General features: G+C 38.3%; 1 protein-coding gene across 1 annotated transcript in view; it reads left to right on the top strand.

The window, feature by feature from the left end:
- Positions 1–18,549, top strand: part of LOC134538729 (serum response factor homolog) — a 155,562-nt gene that overhangs the window by 116,242 nt on the left and 20,771 nt on the right. The window contains exon 3 of the mRNA XM_063380191.1: positions 7,162–7,261. Within this exon, the coding sequence (XP_063236261.1) occupies positions 7,162–7,261 (100 nt within the window). The remainder of the gene's footprint in view (positions 1–7,161; positions 7,262–18,549) is intronic.

Below are 18,549 nucleotides of genomic sequence, written 5' to 3'. Positions count from 1 at the left end.
ACAGGGAGGGCGCCCATGCCCGGGTGCAAGGGAGCCCCCCCCCCCCCCCCCCCAAGTTATCAGGTGTTTTTCTTTCAAGAAAATGATTTTATTTCGGTATTAAGTAGAAGTGGTTCAACACTAAAAGTGTAACTGTTTTTATAGCTGCTTACAGGTCATGATTCGTCCTTCCAAACTATTACAACCTCTCCCTTTTTTTTACAAACTATCATATGGGTGACCTAGAGCCAAGGTGCTAACATGTACTAGTGTATTTTGGCGTGCTTTGCGTTTGGCCCGCAGTTACGTGTGTGTCTGACTGTGCGGTTGTGAGAATGAAGCGTGCGGGGAGAAGGTGGGAGGCAGGGGATTGCGGAGTCCATCCTGGAGGTCAGTGAACCCGCGACCGGCCGGGCCCTGTCCCCGGGCGGACGTGTTTGCCTCGAGTCAGCGGGATGCTCGACGCTGATTGGTGATTGGTCCGCGTGACCTCGCTTGACGTCAGGAGGGCTGCCGGCGCCCGCGCCCATCTCCGTCACTTGTTTCCGAACTGAGTCTGGTGGTTCTGGCTGCCAGTCCAGTTTAGGCCTCCACCGGACCACGGGTTCACAGTGTGATGTGGGAGATCGGGGTAGGCGCCAGCAGTGCTGACAAAGTCTTAGGGCTCAGGACACAGCCAACTGTCTGGTTAGCTGAGTGAGGTACGGGGCTGAGGCGGTGACTATGCTGGGTTGGTGGCCCTAGCCGCTGGTCATTGTCGAAGCTCTAATACCTCCCCGATCAAAAAGGAGTGATCCCTAGCAGTTCTGTTTAAATTTATTTCTCTGGAATGTATAAACGAACTGGAAATTTCTCCCACCCTACCCTGATAGGGCGCACATGTGGGAGGGGACAATGAGAATGCCGGCCGTAGGTCGGAATAATCTGGCAGTCCAGTTGGGAATATAGTTGCTCCTGTATATTATACTGTATGTAGTTACGCTCATCACTGACTCACTGACTGTGTAACGCCAAAGAGAATATGTATACCTTTGAGACAAGGGTATCGTGAAACACAAATATCAGCCTACTCCATAGAGATGTGCATAAAATAGAAAACGTAAGTGTAATAATAAAGTGACTATTATAATACAGCTACATAAGTGGAACACGCCTTAATTATTAAATTTAAGTGGCGCCTTACGAATAACTATGCTTATAATTACTAAAAACCTTATGTCTCAGAAAATTTAGAGCTAAACTTCCCTTTTTGTAAATCTAAGTTTGTTTCACTGGGAATATTTCAATCATATTTGGAATTTGTGCTTATGCTCGTTCGAAATTTTTTTTTTAATATGCTTGTGTGTGTGTGTGTATGTGTGTGTCCGCGCGTGCCCGCCCAAATGTTATCTTGGCAGATTTGCTTTTTTGTAGTTACACCCTTTTGAATTTTTATATCATTATATTTTGTGGTCACTTAATTTTTTGCTGCTAAAAATATCAATAAATAGCACAGTTGCACTATATATATAATGTTTTTGCCAAATTTTTTATCACTTCATTATATATCAAATAATTTTCATTTGCACAATATTCAAATAAAGTGAATGTTGAATAAATATTTACTGTAAATTAAATTAAAGTTTTTTTTATATTCGTCATTTTTCAAGGGGCGCCTAACCACTGTAGAAATAACTAACTAGAGATTAAATAATATAATAGCAGAATATTCCTAGTTTGTGCATTTCAGAACTCCCTTAAATTTGTTCTGCAATGGGAAGAGAGAAAGACAGTCGCTGATGTAACCATGGTGTACGTATCCATCACGCATGGGGTTCCGACCTGTAATTTTTTTCTTTTTAACATCCTTTTTTGTACCAAATAACATTCAGCGTTATTTTTAATTGTTAAATTAAAAAAATAAGCTTTTCAACTAGCATTATTATAAATGTCTCGTTTCGTTAGTTGATCCTCCCCACTTGAGTATAATTTAATGTAATTTATTATTAACTAACTGAAGTACACGGCGTTGCCCGGGCTAAACCACCCTTGGGAGCTGAATTTCGGAAAACCTCACTCTCAGTTGATGACTATGTAAGGAACATCATTGCTGAGTTTTAAGCCTGTAGGACATTTATTTGAAAAACGGGAAATTTTTATCCTTAACGTCCCCGTATTTCGTTTCCCCCTTCCCCTCCCTGAGATGAATTTCAAGAATAATGAAACAAATGTTTAATTTATTTTGAAGAGTATATTTACAAAATGTCATCGTCGTAACTTATTATTTGTTTTTCATACATACTTTACTACCCCCTTTCCATTCCTTTGGGGATGGAATTTTAAAAGAAATATCTCTCCTTAGTACACCCATAGAGTACTCAAGGAATATTTCCTCCAAATTTCATGCTTCTAGACCCACCAGTTTAAGCTGTGCGTTGTTTGTCAGTAATCGGTGCTACAGTTTTATTAAGTAGATATAACGGTTTAGTTTTGTAGTGCTACTAGTTATTCGCTGTACCTCTCGGTGAATACCGTTGTACCCCCCAGTTTCCGCACCGCTGTGCACACATGCCTCAAGGAAGTGCTTTAGTACACTTCACTGGGGGAAACAAGTGGCTGGACCTTCCAGGTTGTTGCTGGAGACTCCATGCGACCCCTGCTGCTTCGTAAACCTTGTACAGAAGTGTGTCTGTTCAACCCTCCAAGTCAGTTGTCGGTCGCTGTCTGACAAGTGGTACGACCTGACCGATGCCAGTCTAGCAGTCTCGAATAGTCTGCACAAGTGGTGCACACAATTTGTTTTACTGGCGTGTCCAAAGCAAACAAGCATCTCAACCCACGACTTGTACGAGGCGTTGTGGTCGAGTGGTCAGAACACTCGCCGAGCGTGGCGGGCGTTCCCGTTGCCTGTGGGTTTTCTCGGGGTACTCCTGTTTCCCCCACCGATTCATTCCGTCGCTGCTCCCTACTCCATACTCCATCTCGCCTCGCGTATTGAACCAGGCTGGCCGGAAAGACAGGTCTGTCCCTCGGGTAGGGCAGCCGGCTCCTGTGAGTGTAAGCCCTATTCCATCCATGTAGACCCTGCCTCGGGCGGGACACTACACGTCGATATTCCTTTCTATGAATTGTGTGAGATTAAAAAAAGAATAGGTGCGTGTAATTATATACTCGCGTTAGAGTTATAATTACTAGCCGTAGTAAAAAAAATACTTTAATTTACTTGCAAATAATTAATAAAAGTAAAATAATAAAGGGGCTGAAGTAATACTATAAGTACGATTGGTACACTATAAATGCAATATTTTTTTAAAAATAAATACTCAGTATTCATTATTAATATAAACACGCGTATAAAATTAATTATTTAATTTAGTAAAAAAATTAGAGAAGATTCCTATAATGAATAATAAAGTTCAATTACTATGCTGAATGTTTATTCTAATTTATTTTCATTATTAAATAATAATGGAATAATTTATAATAAAAAATTTTGCATACGGGATCATAACTTCACTAATATTTAAAACAAATGTTTTTAATGATATGGACCAGTATTCATTATCAATCACTACAGTATAAGATTTAAAAGCGCATATATAATTTTTATTTACTTGTTGCCTTTTTTTTTGTATGTAGCCTTTTATTTTTCATCCTGTGAAAATTTCGTTGCATCGTAAAACATAATTATAACGCGCCTAAAAAAGTATAACTTCGAAAATTATTATTATTTTTTCATTCATAGGTTGGTGTCACGTGTATGAGTGGTTTCATCGTAGCAATCACATTGTCACAGATAACCCGACTGTCGCCGAGACGTCAAACTTTGATTCGTTGGTTCTCTCGTCCATTTGCGTAGAACGGAGGTCCTATGGAGTGTCACAGCCGCGACATTCGCACCAGCCCGGGCACGTACTTGTTGGGAGCGGGGAGGGGGTTGTGAGCTAGGTCGTAAATCGAGCGCAGCGAACGGGCGGCAACGAGGCCGTCAGTGGCGGAACCTGTCTGCGCCCGCGGCAGGTCCAGCGCGACACGCCTCGACCATCAAAGCCGCCGCCCGACTCGTCAATTACCCCGCGAGCGGCTCTGCCGTCCGCCCACCGGCTCCTCGGCGCTCGTGTCGCGACCTGCTCGTGAAGCCACGCTGCTCACATCTGTGGACGGTGGGACGAAGGCCCGAGGGGAACTTATAGTATTAACTGTTTAATGTATCTTAACAAGATGGGCAATATTAAAAAAAAAAATTCTTATTGAAAATTAGGTTTTAAGCAGGAGTTCAGTATTTTTTCAAGTCTTTTCATCAAGCGGTTTCATCATATAGTTTAAAAATTCGGTCTGCAAATGTATTTATTCGATAGTCGACGTAGCTGCTCCGGCAGCGAATTCTAGCGGCGGATGCGGAAACTAGTGTGATTAGCGTCTAGAACTGTATTTGAAAACAAAACCTGCGTATACGAGTATTTACCACGCTAAGCATTATTTTAAGGAATTAAACGTTAAATTTCGTGTCCGAGTTTCGTTTTATAAGTGTATCTAACAACGCGAAAACACGTGAATTTTCTCGTTACCGGGGTTTGATGTTTCATATCATTGACGAGTACTGGAAGACTTGCTTGATTTTTTTTTTTTTTAATAATTTTAAGCCGAGTAACTCATTGATGAGCGTCGTGACCCCATATGACTTCACTCTACATTCTTTATTAACCGTTGTCATATCTGATGGCGTTCAGCTTCTCTAAGGACCCCGCCTACCTGAGCACACACACGGTGTGCAGAGCTTCAGGAAGGAACAACGCAATTTGAAAACTACTCAAGATACCCGAGGGGTCTGTTTACGAAAAGCATTTAAGAATTCGCTGAGGGCCGGTTAGTAGAATAATTACTAAAAGGCGTGTTTTCAGAGTAGTTTTTTTTAGGAATAAAACAACCGGTACAGATTTTTGAAAGCACTTAAAGGACTTGCATTACACCTTTATCTTCTTTTCTCCGCCATATAATGTCACGGTCACAGCTCAAATTTAATATTTGTCCTATGCACGACGAGAAGACTGCGCGCCAGTCCACAGCCTTGCGCTTAGAGGATGTACCGCGCGAGAAATACCAGCGAGCGTCGCACTTATTATCCCGCCTCACTAACACAGATACACCTCTGACTAGGCGGGCCCCTTAAGGCCTGTTGAAGATTTTTGCCAATGATGTGCTTGACTTGATCAATCTACCTGTTTGATATCCTTCCTCGTGGTCTTTTACCAGCAACCTGTCCTTCCATGATTCACTTCTCCTTACTTAATGTCCAAAAACCGGATGATTATCCTTGTGACGCGAGAAGAGAGATGTTTAGACGTTCTTTTATAATATACGCATTGGTTCTTCTCTCCGTTCAAGGTATACGAAGCATCCTTCTCCAACGCCATCACATCTGGAAGGCGTCCATACATGCAACCCTGCAGAGTTGCAGGCGGGAACATTAGCGCGTAAATATGAAATTCGCACGCATGTAGGCGTCACTCCAGAGGCTGAGTCTCCCGTATGGCGCTGTTGCTAATACGCATGTTAAACGCCTTGGCCCGAGTGATGGCTGATTCCTATTCGTCCACGAGATCCAGGACATCTTCCTCCAAACGTGGCGTTCTAACATTTCTCCCAGCTCGACAGCCAAGGCGTACGAATGTCTATTCGGTACACGTCTGCTGGGAAAGCGCGTTTGGTAAAACGAACTGCTGCTTCTGCTGCAATTCCTCTCGCCTTCACGTACACCACGTGAATTTCGGTCATCTTTGTGGATGTGATGTCTGCCAAGCCGTTGCTATTCGTCAAATCTGTAATCGCAGGTCCGTACTCACTAACAGTCAACACTGCGCTAATAGGCCGAAGCCAAACGTACAAACGTACCACAACCAACCATCCACTGTGCTGGATACCCCCAAGATTCAAATTAGCGCATTACTGTCCGCGCCAGTAGCTTTGCAATGTTGCGTTTCCTAATTAAAATAAAACGCTTGTTTTGGAATTTTCTGTCATCCATGGAATTTACATCCAGGGGTTTCCGAACATCAATTTATTTTTTGTAGCCTCGAAACCCGAGCATTTTCTTATCAACATTGCGTGAAACTGCCACTGTTAGGATTGACTGTCCACAAATTTTAATTTCAACGACAAATAAATTTAAACTTTTTACTTAAATTAGCATAAGTAAGTATTTTGAAGTGAAACTTCTTTGGGCGCGATGAGAGTAAAATTTGAAGGTTTAATTTTAATGCAACGTTTTCGTGAATTATTGTTGTGAAACGTTTCTGACGCGAAAAGAACAGAATAGATACTTGGCCAAAGAGATATAAAGAGAGCACTATGGTATATTTGTTGCTGGGCTCGTTTTCGTTCTCTTTGTGCGATGATTGGTCTGCCCTCCCCAATAGAACCGAGAGAGATAAATGAACGAAAGAATAAGACAGAGAGTGCGCGTGCGCTTGTTTCAGAAAATAGATATAGGTATCCTATGCAGTCAGCTGTGAATTCCTTGAATTGTATATTTGCTAACAGCGCGCTCGCGTTCCTCCTTGTTCAACCAGCAGCGTAGAGAGTGCTGTTAAGACAGTCCCTGCATTTCTCGTTTAGATAGCGCTACCTGTTATGAATTTCATATTTCGTTCGTTTCCAAATGGTAAAATTGTTTGAAGAAACAGTAACACGCACAGTTTTTATGGTGTGAGTATTTAAACAGTAATAAGTAATAAGTTTTTATTGTTAATTAATCATTATTGATTGATAAATAATTATTGATATCCTTAGCAGTTATTTTGAAGTGAGTAACAATTTTGTTAATTCATGTTTATTAATTAATTTTTGTTTTAATCAAGTTTCTAATAAATACAGAAAAGTTTAGGATTCTTAAATACTTGAAAAAGAAACAAAACACCTCCCCCCCAAAAAAAAACATGCGGTGTGTTGTTTTCTCTCTCTCTCTCTCTCTCTCTCTCTCTCTCTCTCTCTCTGCCGTTTTACCCCTTACGATATAGGCCTACCTACGAGTGGTTTGAACTGCCAAAGAAGTTTCACTTCTATCAACGTGTACTGAAATTGCCAGCAGTTCCTCTTCCTGGTGTACGGAACCTCCGTGGCATAGCTGGTAGCTGTGTCCGGGCAAGGCGTGGACTGCGCACGAGTGCTGCAGGTGTCACGACTCTGTGTCCCGTGTTGTTGCAGGAGGGCGTCGCGCTGTCCCCGCGCTCCGAGGCGGGGGGAGAGTCCGCCGACTCCAGCGCCGAGTCCGCCGCCGCCGACGACCCCGACGACAGCGCCGCAGGTACCTTCACTCGCCCCTGGTGCTCCGCTAGTGTGTTTCCGCGTCTTAGCTCTCGGCGTACGGCATTGGGTAGGAGTGATTTCGTGGAAATGGAACGTAAGTCAATGAACGGGAATGTGACATGCAGAGATGGCGGACCCACGTGTAGCAACATAAACCCGTATATAGTGTCTTCCGTAAACATTAGGGTACATATCAAACGTATTGGTGTGCCAAATGAAACTGCCTTAGAATATATATGGTAAACTAAAATAATCGTAATAAAAAGTAATTACAAACATTTAAATACTTTAGAAAACTGGAATGGCAATGGTGATAATACACACTCTTCTTCCATATTCCTAATATGCTTAGTAGCACAGAGGCAGAGCGTGCGCTTGTTACTCTCGAGGTATTTCGTTCAAATCTTTTCACAGGGAAACTTTTTTTTAACTTTTAAAATAACATCATAATATAATTTTATATAATAATGATCTAGAATCAGCTCAGTAAAGTTAAGGTTGTTTGTAGGAAGTATTTACAGACTTATTTCAGTCGTTTAAGCAAAAACTAATATACAAGTGTATACGTAGTGTTATAATTTGTGTTTTAAAATGTTTCAGGTTAATATGTAGGTAATGCCATAAAAGTATAACTTCGTACGTGTACGGAAACTTCACAGTATTAACTATTTAGTGAATTTGAAAAAGTTTGGCAGTAGTTTAATACATTTCCTTTTCAAAAATCAGGTCCCAAGCCGGGGGTTCAAGTTTTTTTCAAGTATTTTTTTTTCTTTTTTCGCTTTTATCGAAGCCGTTTCTAATAGTTAAAAATTTCCGGATGTTTCGTGCTGTGTCTGAGCAGATGGTGGCAAGTATATTTTACGATTCAGGCGGCGTATTCTAGCGGCGGGGGTAGAAAAACGTTACTTGAAAACCGAATATTTATTCATCATATTTATAATTCTCGTCACTATTTTTAATGATTCGTGTCCGAGTTTCGTATTATAAGTTTATTTGAAACGTGAACAACATTAGAACACACGAATTTGCTCGTTAGCGAGGTTATTTGTTTGCACCTCACTGGCTAGTACCGAAAGACTTGGTGACATTATTTCATTTTAGTATATCTACTATTTTGTCAAACACACCGATGAGACAGGATAACACTTTTACATGATACAGGGAAAACAAGGGGAAACACAGGTAAATTAGCATAAACCAGAGAGTGGGAAACCTGCATTTCATCAGAACAGCTTCCAAGATCCAAGACGCCAACTGTTACAATGAAAGGTAAAATATCCAAAAGAAACAAAAAAAAAAAAATTTCATGCGTTTGGCTCAATGGCTGCCCTAGACTCTGCGGGACCACGGGCCATTTACATTTCACAGTCCTTACCGGGGGCCTGAAGGGTACATTGGCCGGGACATTTCAGGAATAAACTCTCGAAAACCTGGAACTTATAATTCCATCATTATTATTCTAATCCATCTTAAAACATTTCTTAAAAATTATTTATAGAAAAAAATTATACTCTGATTAGTTTTACAAACGATTACGATCAAATTAGGGTCAAACCGCATTTTGCGAGGCATTAAAATCTTTGAAGGTTTTTTTTTATGTGAAACCATTTCTTTGGTAGCATATGTATATAATTTATATATTTTCGAATCAATTTATAATTCATCAAAACCAAAAATATGTTCTCTAAACTTGAACAAAACTAATTTAATTTTTTGGAACATTTCATTTTTATTATTTGGTTAATATATTTGAAATGCCGCACGTAGCATAAAGAGATTATAGCTATACTCACGCACAAGATTGCTTTTGTGAGTGTTTAATTTTCTGCAAAACTTGTTATGATTGTGTAAATATATATATACCTATATATTTTTAAGCGAGACTTTCAGTACATCTAACCTCTGTAACTAGCAAACTCATGTGTTCTCATGTTTCAGGTACACTTATAATACGAAACTTGGACACAAAGAATTCTTAAAATTAATGGCGAGCGTGATAAGTATAAGCAAGTAGGGTTTTCAACTAAATTTCTGGACGCGAATCTCATGTAGTTTCCGCACCCGCCACTAGAATTGTTGTTGGAGCAGCTACCTCGACTATCGTATCATTTCATTTGCGGATCGAAATTTCAAACTGTATAACAAAACTGCTCCGATAAAAGCGAAAAAGACTTGACAAAAACTAAAGCCCGGCTTTTCACGTGATTCTCGACATTTGGCTTTGTGAACTTTGATTCGCGCCATCCGCCACAGATGGCGGCACCGTGGTTACACATTTCCGTTCCATTCACCAAATTACTCCTACCAAATGCCGTATACAGATCAAAAGTAAATGACTAGTAATAATAAACGTCTCGTTCAATATGTATAGTTTTTTTGACGCTGCAACGTCTGATAAATCGATGAACGCCGGCTGCACGAAAAATTGTCCCGTTACGCACATTGTTCCGTTATGCTGTGTCCCGTTTCTATCATTGTTCCGTTACGCTGTGTCCCGTTACGCTCATTGTTCCGTTACGCTGTGTTCCGTTACGCTGTCAGCGAGTGCAGTAATAATAGGTTATGTTACAATTGACTAAAAAATTATGGTGATTCATATAATTGATAATAGATATTTGATTACAGTTTATTTATATGAAAACTTTTTCATAATTTTATTTAAACTTTATAGCTGAACGCCATTTTTTAAAATTAATTACAAGTCATCTACACGTGAACTGTTTGGTCGACTGTTATAAAGTGAAGTGAAAAGTTAATGTGGTTTTCATTGCTTATTACAACAACAATTTCGGCAATAAAGGTTAATTATTCTTGCATTTTAAAAATCTGATTACTAGTATAATTTCAAATATTTATTCGTTTATTATTAAAATAAAAATGATTCAATTTTATTCATAAAGTATGCAATCATTTCATCAATGTTTTGTTATGACGTTGTCACGTTAAACTATCGTCCGTAAACCGACTTTACAGACAACCAATTTTTTTATTGGTGTTTAGCTTAAATGCATTTTGCCACCAGCTTATAGTTATTAGTGTACGTGCAGTATGTTTGCTATTCGTGTAATGTAGTGCGAGATTGCGAGTTCGGGCGCCCGGGCGAGGGTCGGGGACCCTCATATGGCCAGGGGGGAGGGTTGTTTGTGTTCCCGTCACGCGCGCGGACACGGGCCGTGTGAACGTCTCCCCTCCCCCCACCCGGCGGCTCTGAGGCCCGCCCGTATAAGGCCTCGGCGGGCCTGCCGCCCGTCGCCGGACTAATTAGGGCAGTCCTCCCAGGACACTGCCCTCCTCGGCGCATAGCCGCGTCTCTCCGGGCGACCGCCCGATACACCACCTGCGTCTAGCGCCTACTGGGCTATGTGCATGGACAAAGTGCGACTCTTATAACGGGTGGGCTCATAACTGTTACCAAAGGAAAAAAAATAAATTGTTGAAATACTAAATGTTAGCGTTATAAAAATTAACTAACAAACGTCTGATTGTTTGATAGAAGGCTTTAAATTGTGCAAATAAAAACACAATACTGTTTCGTAAAAACAAATGAAATTTTATACTATATAAATGAGTAGGAGATGCAGTATTTCTAGCATGCCACACCACAAAATATGTGGCTACCAAAAAAAAAAGTGCATTAATCTTCACTGGTTTGTTTGCCTGATCACAATAAATGTAGCTACTTTAGTAATATGTTGTGAAAGCTACTATCTAGCGGGAGGGCCCAAAACTACTTCAAAAAGTAGGTCTCAATCTCGGCAATGAGAGATTCTCCCCCATGGTCATGTTTCTGTGGTCCGTCCCACGTTTAGATTGCAGTACAGAGAAAATTGCTACCACTGTTGCCAGATTGACACTACCCGGCTTCTGAACATTTAAACTTATTTATGCTATCGATAATTGTAGTAAAATCAAGTATTTTTTTAATTTTACTACTTGTTGATTTTCTAAGAGCATGAAATAGTGTCCTTTTATGGCATTATTACAGTTGTATACATTCTGAAGGGGGGAAAAAATGGGTGCGTGTACTTATGTACGTGCATTAGAAGTTATTCTTACTTGGCGTAATGAAATACTAACTTTAATTTTGCATTATAGTAATTTGTATAAATAAAATAATAAAAGGACTAGAGTGCCATCATAAATACGTTTAGTAATTTATAAATTCAATAAAATTTTTTTTTTTATAAATACTCAGTACTCAAAATTAATATGTACAAGTGTTTAACGTTAATTATTTAATTTAGTAAAATAATCGATATAAATGTTAATTATTAATTTAATAATTTATAATGCAAATAAATTATACATACATGAACATAACGTCACAAACACTCCCATGAAAACGGCCAGGAACCTACTAAACCTTCCACATACACACCCTGCCAGCGACAATGGAAGCTTACAAGCAACCTGACATCGTTATCAATAGGGTAACATGACCTTACTTACATAAATACACTTGAAAAAGTTTATAAACACAATTTTTATCACCTATATTCACAATAAATATATATTTTTTTATTATATGAACCAGATTCCAGTATTAGTCACTTAAGTATATGGTTTAAAGGCACGTATATAATTTTTACTTGTGTGTGGCCCATTTTTCTTCCTGTCAATTTTTGTTGCATTTGGCGCGCGCATCGAAAAATTTCACTCTCATCATTTTTTTCATGTGACGCGCCTAAAGAAACATAAACTAACCTCACTTATATAATAAAACTTTAAAATACACTTGAACAAGTTTATAATACACCAATTATATCACTAATATTCACAATAAATAAATGTTTTTAATGATATGAACCAGTATTCATTATCAGTCCCCAAACTGTAAGATTTAAAATCACATATAATTTTTATTTGTATGTAGCTTTGTTTTGTATATAGCCGTTTTTTCATCAATGTGAAAATTCCCATGAATTCTAAACACCTATATTTATTTCATAGTAGAAACTATTTATAGTAGTAATTTACTATAAACAACAAGGCACATCATTAGTTATTTCCTATGGTCAAACAAAAGTCAAAATTTTAAATAGGTACTAAACGATTTAAAAATTAAAAAAGTTTTTGAGATCAAGATGGTGCCTTTCTGTAACGTAAGAATTGAGTATTACTCTAAGAATATAGTATCAGATGATGGGTCTTGATGAAATACATAAAGAAAACGTATTTTCAAAATTTTAGTATCAAATGTTCCTTTTAAAAATAATTTTAAGTACATTTAAAAGTTTATTACAGTATAAAGTTTTGCATAAACCTTTCGTGCACTTCGTATATATTGACGTATATATGTGTGTGTGTGTGTGTGTGTGTGTATATATATATATATATATATATATATATATATATATATATATATATAACGCAGCACACTGAAACAAGGGCAGTGCTAATATCATACATTATTGTGCAGTGGAAAGAGGTGAGTAAATGTCCATTAAATGCACACTGCAATCTAAGGATGAAAACACACTGACTATAGTCTTTTAAAATTATCTCCTTTGTGTCCTTATACATCCTTAAAGGTTGGTTTTCTGTGCGGGGTCTTCTTATGACTGCTATTGCCCCTTATCTTGTTTCTTTATCTTGGTTCATAGCCTACTTCTCACATCGAAATTTCGTCCCATATTGTTTCATACCTCCTTTTCATGACGTCTAATAAAAGAAATAGACACACACGCTCCTAATCATGTCTATGTCCATAGCTGTGTCGTCATTTTAAATCACATCTATTCTCATCGGACAAGATGTACACTGTAAACAAAATTGTATAAATTTACACAAAACGTATGTACAGAAGTGCCTTCACCGACGTGGCGGTGGTTTAATTTTACATCTACATGTGTTGATAATTTTTTTATCTTGTGATGAATTAAAAATACTATCAAACCTGTAAAATTACAACTGCTATGATCTAATAAGTTTGTAAAATGGTTGGTATATTTTTACTCTGTGATATATAACTGTACATATGCATACATGTAAATTTTTACCAAAACTTTCTGTTAATTTTACTGAATCGTTGAGTAAATTTTCATTAACATTGGACATTTCAATCTGTACTGTTTTCAAAAATATTATATTTGTTGTATAGCTTGTAGCTGTTAATGAATAATTAGTCAACGGTTTGTTAGTAAACCGTCTTAACCACTTAACCATCATGCACACAAATTATTTATTTATTAATGGGAATACCTTTTTCGTAACCTAATGTATATAATTTTTTTTTGTTTTTCACTATAAATTGCAAAACATTTTTTGCTGTTCCTTGGTAGTTGTAAATATTTTTTTGACAAATATTTTGTACAGTGACTTAGGCCTAGGTGTGTACTGACGAATAAAAAAAGGGTTATGATTAATTTAACATTTGATGTATGCGTAAATTCATCTATAAGTACATCTTGTCGCTAGCAATGCTCGGTCGTAACTGAATTATTATCGCAAACGAAACGGTATTTATGTCAGAATTTTCACAAGTTTGTCTCGACAATTGCACGATGCAAGCCGATCGTGAAGTATCAGACAAAAAGCATAGGTGTTTGGTGGAATATTTCCGCTAGTCGATATCTCGATTCTACAGTCGACGATGTTTGAATTTATTCGATCATCCTGTTTGGAAACGTCAAACACCATTAAAGGAGCCTTATTGTTCTTGAAACTGTCGGGACTCAGTATCGGTGACTGTCTCCGCTCATAGTACTTACATCCACATGTGTAATTTAACATGTTGGTTTTTATGATAAAATATAAACATTCGTGTATTTTTACCTAAGCCTGTAGCACAATTTGGTTTAATAGAAACTGTACTAGTTGTTCAAAATAACATGACAAAAATGTAAATTAGTAAACTTTGTATAGATAATTTTACAATTTTGTTTTTCAGTTTACTCTTAACTTCATGTCTAATCAATTCTGCTATTCCTTAGTATGTATTCTTCTTCTATCTTGTTTATTTCTTCCATAAAAGCCATTTTCCATATCTGCCTTCTTTATGGCTTCCTTCTTTATGTGGTCTTAATTCATATTAGAATTCGGTTTTTATCTTCAGTCATCTGCCATCTATAAGATTCTTCATTTTCCTCTCGTCATATTTATTTCTTTTAAATATTTCAGTCTCTGCCCTTATCTTGAATCGTCTCTTTCAAGTTCTCAGGCTTTAATACACTACTTCTTTTGTTTATAATCTTCATCTCATCTTATTTTTCCGTCTTCATCCTCTGTGATCAGTCATCTTCATCATCGTCTTCTCCTTCTTGTCTTTCTTCGTTATACCAACTATTAAATTCTTCCAGTCTCTTTCCCACCTCTATTGTCATCTTCTAAATCTTCTAAATCTCAAAGGCTTCCTTGTGTGCCATTGTACCTGTGATGTAATAAAAAAAATTTCTCTCCTAAATTCTTCAACATGTCTTCTGTATCAAGTTTCACAAAGTGGTTTATCTGCTAAGTTGGTGGCTTAAATTACCGTGTCCTATCGATATTGGGAACAGTAATCATTATGGTCTAGCCACTTGTATTTTAATATTTACCTTACATGTGGCATAAACGCATATGCAAATCTTCCCTTCGTAAAGTTGTACCATCGATTTTGCCACTCAATTAAGTGTAGAGTTTCTAGCTTATATTTTATCATTATTACTTATTCTGCGTGTTGCCATTATTTTAGAAAGTTCTGCAACTTTACTCCATTTAATACATGTAGGACCTCCGAAGATGATGTTCTGCATGCTTTTCCGTTTGTAATCAATGCCATTCTTTGTTAAGACATAAATACTTGACATAGGTGCACGTTGCACTGGCCCAGTTCAGACAGAAGTAGCATAGGTCACTATGCTTACATAGACACCATACACATTATCTTCAGTGTTTCGTGGACCAGACCGAATTCGCAGAACCGGCACAGCGGAGTGATTTCCTGTATACATATATAATATTTCCTGTACGCATATCGTACATGTTCATTGAAAGTTAAATTTTGAATTTATCATCACTTCAAGATATTCAACTTATTGAAAAATTTTTGGTGTTTAAACATCTTAGCTCTCGGTAAACGGCGTTTGGTAGGAGTAATTTTATGAAAATGTCGCTTGGGGAAGGGGTTTATATGCATATAGGTATCTGTCGATTGTGCCCTAGCATACGTCCTGAGCCCTGACCTCCAGGTAGGCATGTTTCAACACACTCGTGTACGCCCAGTGGTCATGAAGTACCCTCATGTGTTCTTAGCGAGCGAGCAAGACTCCCTTTGTGAAGCTGCAGGTTTTTTTATAGTTCAACGGGTATTTTTTTTACTGTGTAGCTATAGTTTAATCTACTTAAAACGGTCGCCAAAATTGATTCCATGTCGCACTTTATAAAATGGACTTCGAGCTCCGTCGTTTATACACGAGGCCATGTAATTGTAGGTAATCTACTTTAAATGACCACTCTGCGCCCCTTCCTCTCTGTCAAGGCAGGAGCTCTACTTTAGCGGCAAGTTTTTTTTTTCTCCTTCGCCAAACCTACTGCGGAGACAGAAAATTAACCGCTGTAAATGTTGGCGAAGTACGTGTGATGGCAGGTAGATGTGACATTATAGCGAGACCGCGCGGCCCAGGCAAACAACACCCTAGGCGAATTGGCAAGTATCTCCAGGCTCTACGCAGAATTTTTTTTTTTTTGTTGTACGTTAACAAAATATTCCTTTGGAATTGTCAAGAAATAGTTCGCAATACTTCAAGAAAACTATTGTAAATTTGTACAACACATTGCTGTGGTTATTTTTGCATATATAAAATACGTTTTTGGAAAGAAAAAAAAAAATGCTAAAAGCGCTTACGACAAATTGGCGCATAATTTAAAATTTTGATGGATGTTTTTTACAAGCATAAACTTTTTGAACCATAGAAAAGATAATAGAATGTTCAACAATTGGGGCTATATTTTGTTATATTATGCTTATTAATGTGCGTAGTTATTACTGGAAAGCTATTTAAGAAACGCTTTACAAATAACTTTAACTAATGTAGGTACTGGACTACACAAAGCATAGATTTCAGGCCAAGAATCCTAACCCAGTATTACTGCGAACGCATGTTTTGTAGTGATACATTTTATTTCATGTAACTGCGCAAATTTACAAATATCTGTAATTTTACAGGGTTATTTGAGTTCAATTTTCAAAAATATTTTACAGTGTGGTGCAGTGCGCGAACAGTAGGCACCGAGGTGTTTTAAGTACAGTGGACTCAACCAAACGCTTAGTATAATAGTGCCGAACAAATTATTATTGTTAAGGTAACCCAGTGTATTGCTAACTAAACTAATACGGCTGACAAACAGGTCAATCGTTTATAAATATATGCCTGTATATCGTTTGGTTCTTTTAACTAAGGTAAACAGTGGACGGTGCGACAAACCCGGATTTCAAACACAAAACTAAGTGAAAACTTGAATGATAAAACAAAACATTCATTAATTAACTTGAACGATTAAACTAAACGTGCGCAGTAGAGGTTCACAGTTGTAACAAACATGGCGGCCAGAATCCTGCAAAGACAGTTACAATGGCCTGACTCTACTTAGTCTACTTTATTCGTCCCCCCCTCCCTCATTAGAGCGTTGTACTTTTCGTTACGCTCTGATGAGTCATCGCCTACACTTACCCTACCACTTGAACCACTTGTGGTTCGCTCGGCGCTGATAGGGCTTGGCGCAAGGCGCTGCAGAAACAAGCTCTCGGACGGCAGAGAGAACCCCGCCCACGCGACCACGTGACTGCGGAAGACACGCCGCGCGCGGCCGGAAGTGGGGAGCTGCCCTGACGTCATTTCCGCGCCAGGGTGGGCAACCATACAGCCGCAACACGCGGGCCTTCGTACCTCCTCTCTTCTTTGCAGAATACAACCCTCTGGCTGGAAGTCTTATTAAAAGAAAAAAATAAGTTTTTATTTCATTGTTTATAAATTTCAAAATAATATTTTGAGATTCCACTATAACTGTGTATTTTTAAAATTTTCATGAAACTTTGGATGCAGTTCAGAACAAGATACTATACGTTCCTAGGTTATGTGAAACGTTTAATTTCCTAGGTTAGGTTTGCACTCGTCCAGGTATTGAAAACTAAGTGAAAGGTTGGTTAGGTCAGCTACATTAAAAATAAGTTACTTAATGTAGTGGTTATGGTTGGTTAGGTTAGGTTAAGTTAGGTTCATTAAATATATATTGAAAAATTTTCTGTATCGCATTCTATACTAGTATCGATACTTTAATTCTATAAATAAACCAGAAAAACCCGTACTAATCTTAACAAGTTTATATTAAATTATATGTTTAAAAAATGAGCAGTATTTTTTGTGCTGTAAAAGTCACATTTCAGAGTTTCTAGAAGTTAGCTTGATGGATTATTAAACTTAAACTTTTGAGAGTGAAAGTCAGGGTTACTGTAATAATATTTTTTTTTCCCTAAGATAAGTTAATTTAAATAAAAGTAGATAGCAAAATCACAAAGTAGATGAGATGGACTCGTGGAATAAAAGAAGTGGGATCTCCACGGCACTGTCTTGTCAGTCGTATGTTCTGCTGTTTAAACTGTCATGCCTACTTTCATACCCATTTGTGTGCCACAAGGTAGCAGTCTGAAAGAGGGGGGGGGGGGGGGCCTTCAAGTAGAGAGTAGAGTACTCGCCACGGGCAGGCTTGTGGTCTGTTGCTGAGGAGCCGTCCACACCCGTGGCTGCTTTAGTCACCTGCTTATATCGGCATACACCTGCATATGCCTGCATAACCCTGCTAAACCTGCAAACACATGCGCGTACCTTATGTGCTCGCTGTTTGCGAAAGATTCCTTGAGCTCGCGGCGGGGGCTTCATTAAGTTCCTGTTTCCGCGGTATGTTGCTTACCGCAGTATATTTTTCGCCTAAAATTTTGTTACAATAGTCCGCCGAAAACCGTTCGTCGATCACGTGATCTGCAGCCAATCGGATGGCCCGAAAAATTCTATTCGTCCGTCCGTCAAAGCTTGGCAAACTCTAACGTTTGGCGGACGGACGGATGAATTACATCTGTGGTTTGGTTGCGCCAGTCAATTGTTGCCAGAATACAGGCATGTGGAGCACATATTTGTTCGTTCAGATGTTTTGAATAATAGCTAACATTGGTTGTTAAAACTCAAGTCCAAACAAATTATTCAAAGAATATGTTAATACGTAGAGACTGGAAAAAATTCGCGGATAGCTACACTTCATGACTTGCTAAAATTTAAATAGTTATACCTTAGCTTCTACTGCTATTGGTACACT

Source organism: Bacillus rossius, chromosome 1 (genome assembly GCF_032445375.1).
Source record: "Bacillus rossius redtenbacheri isolate Brsri chromosome 1, Brsri_v3, whole genome shotgun sequence".
NCBI classification, from domain to species: domain Eukaryota; kingdom Metazoa; phylum Arthropoda; class Insecta; order Phasmatodea; family Bacillidae; genus Bacillus; species Bacillus rossius.
Note: the sequence above shows the minus strand (reverse complement) of the source record. Positions and strands in the feature narration are given on the sequence as shown.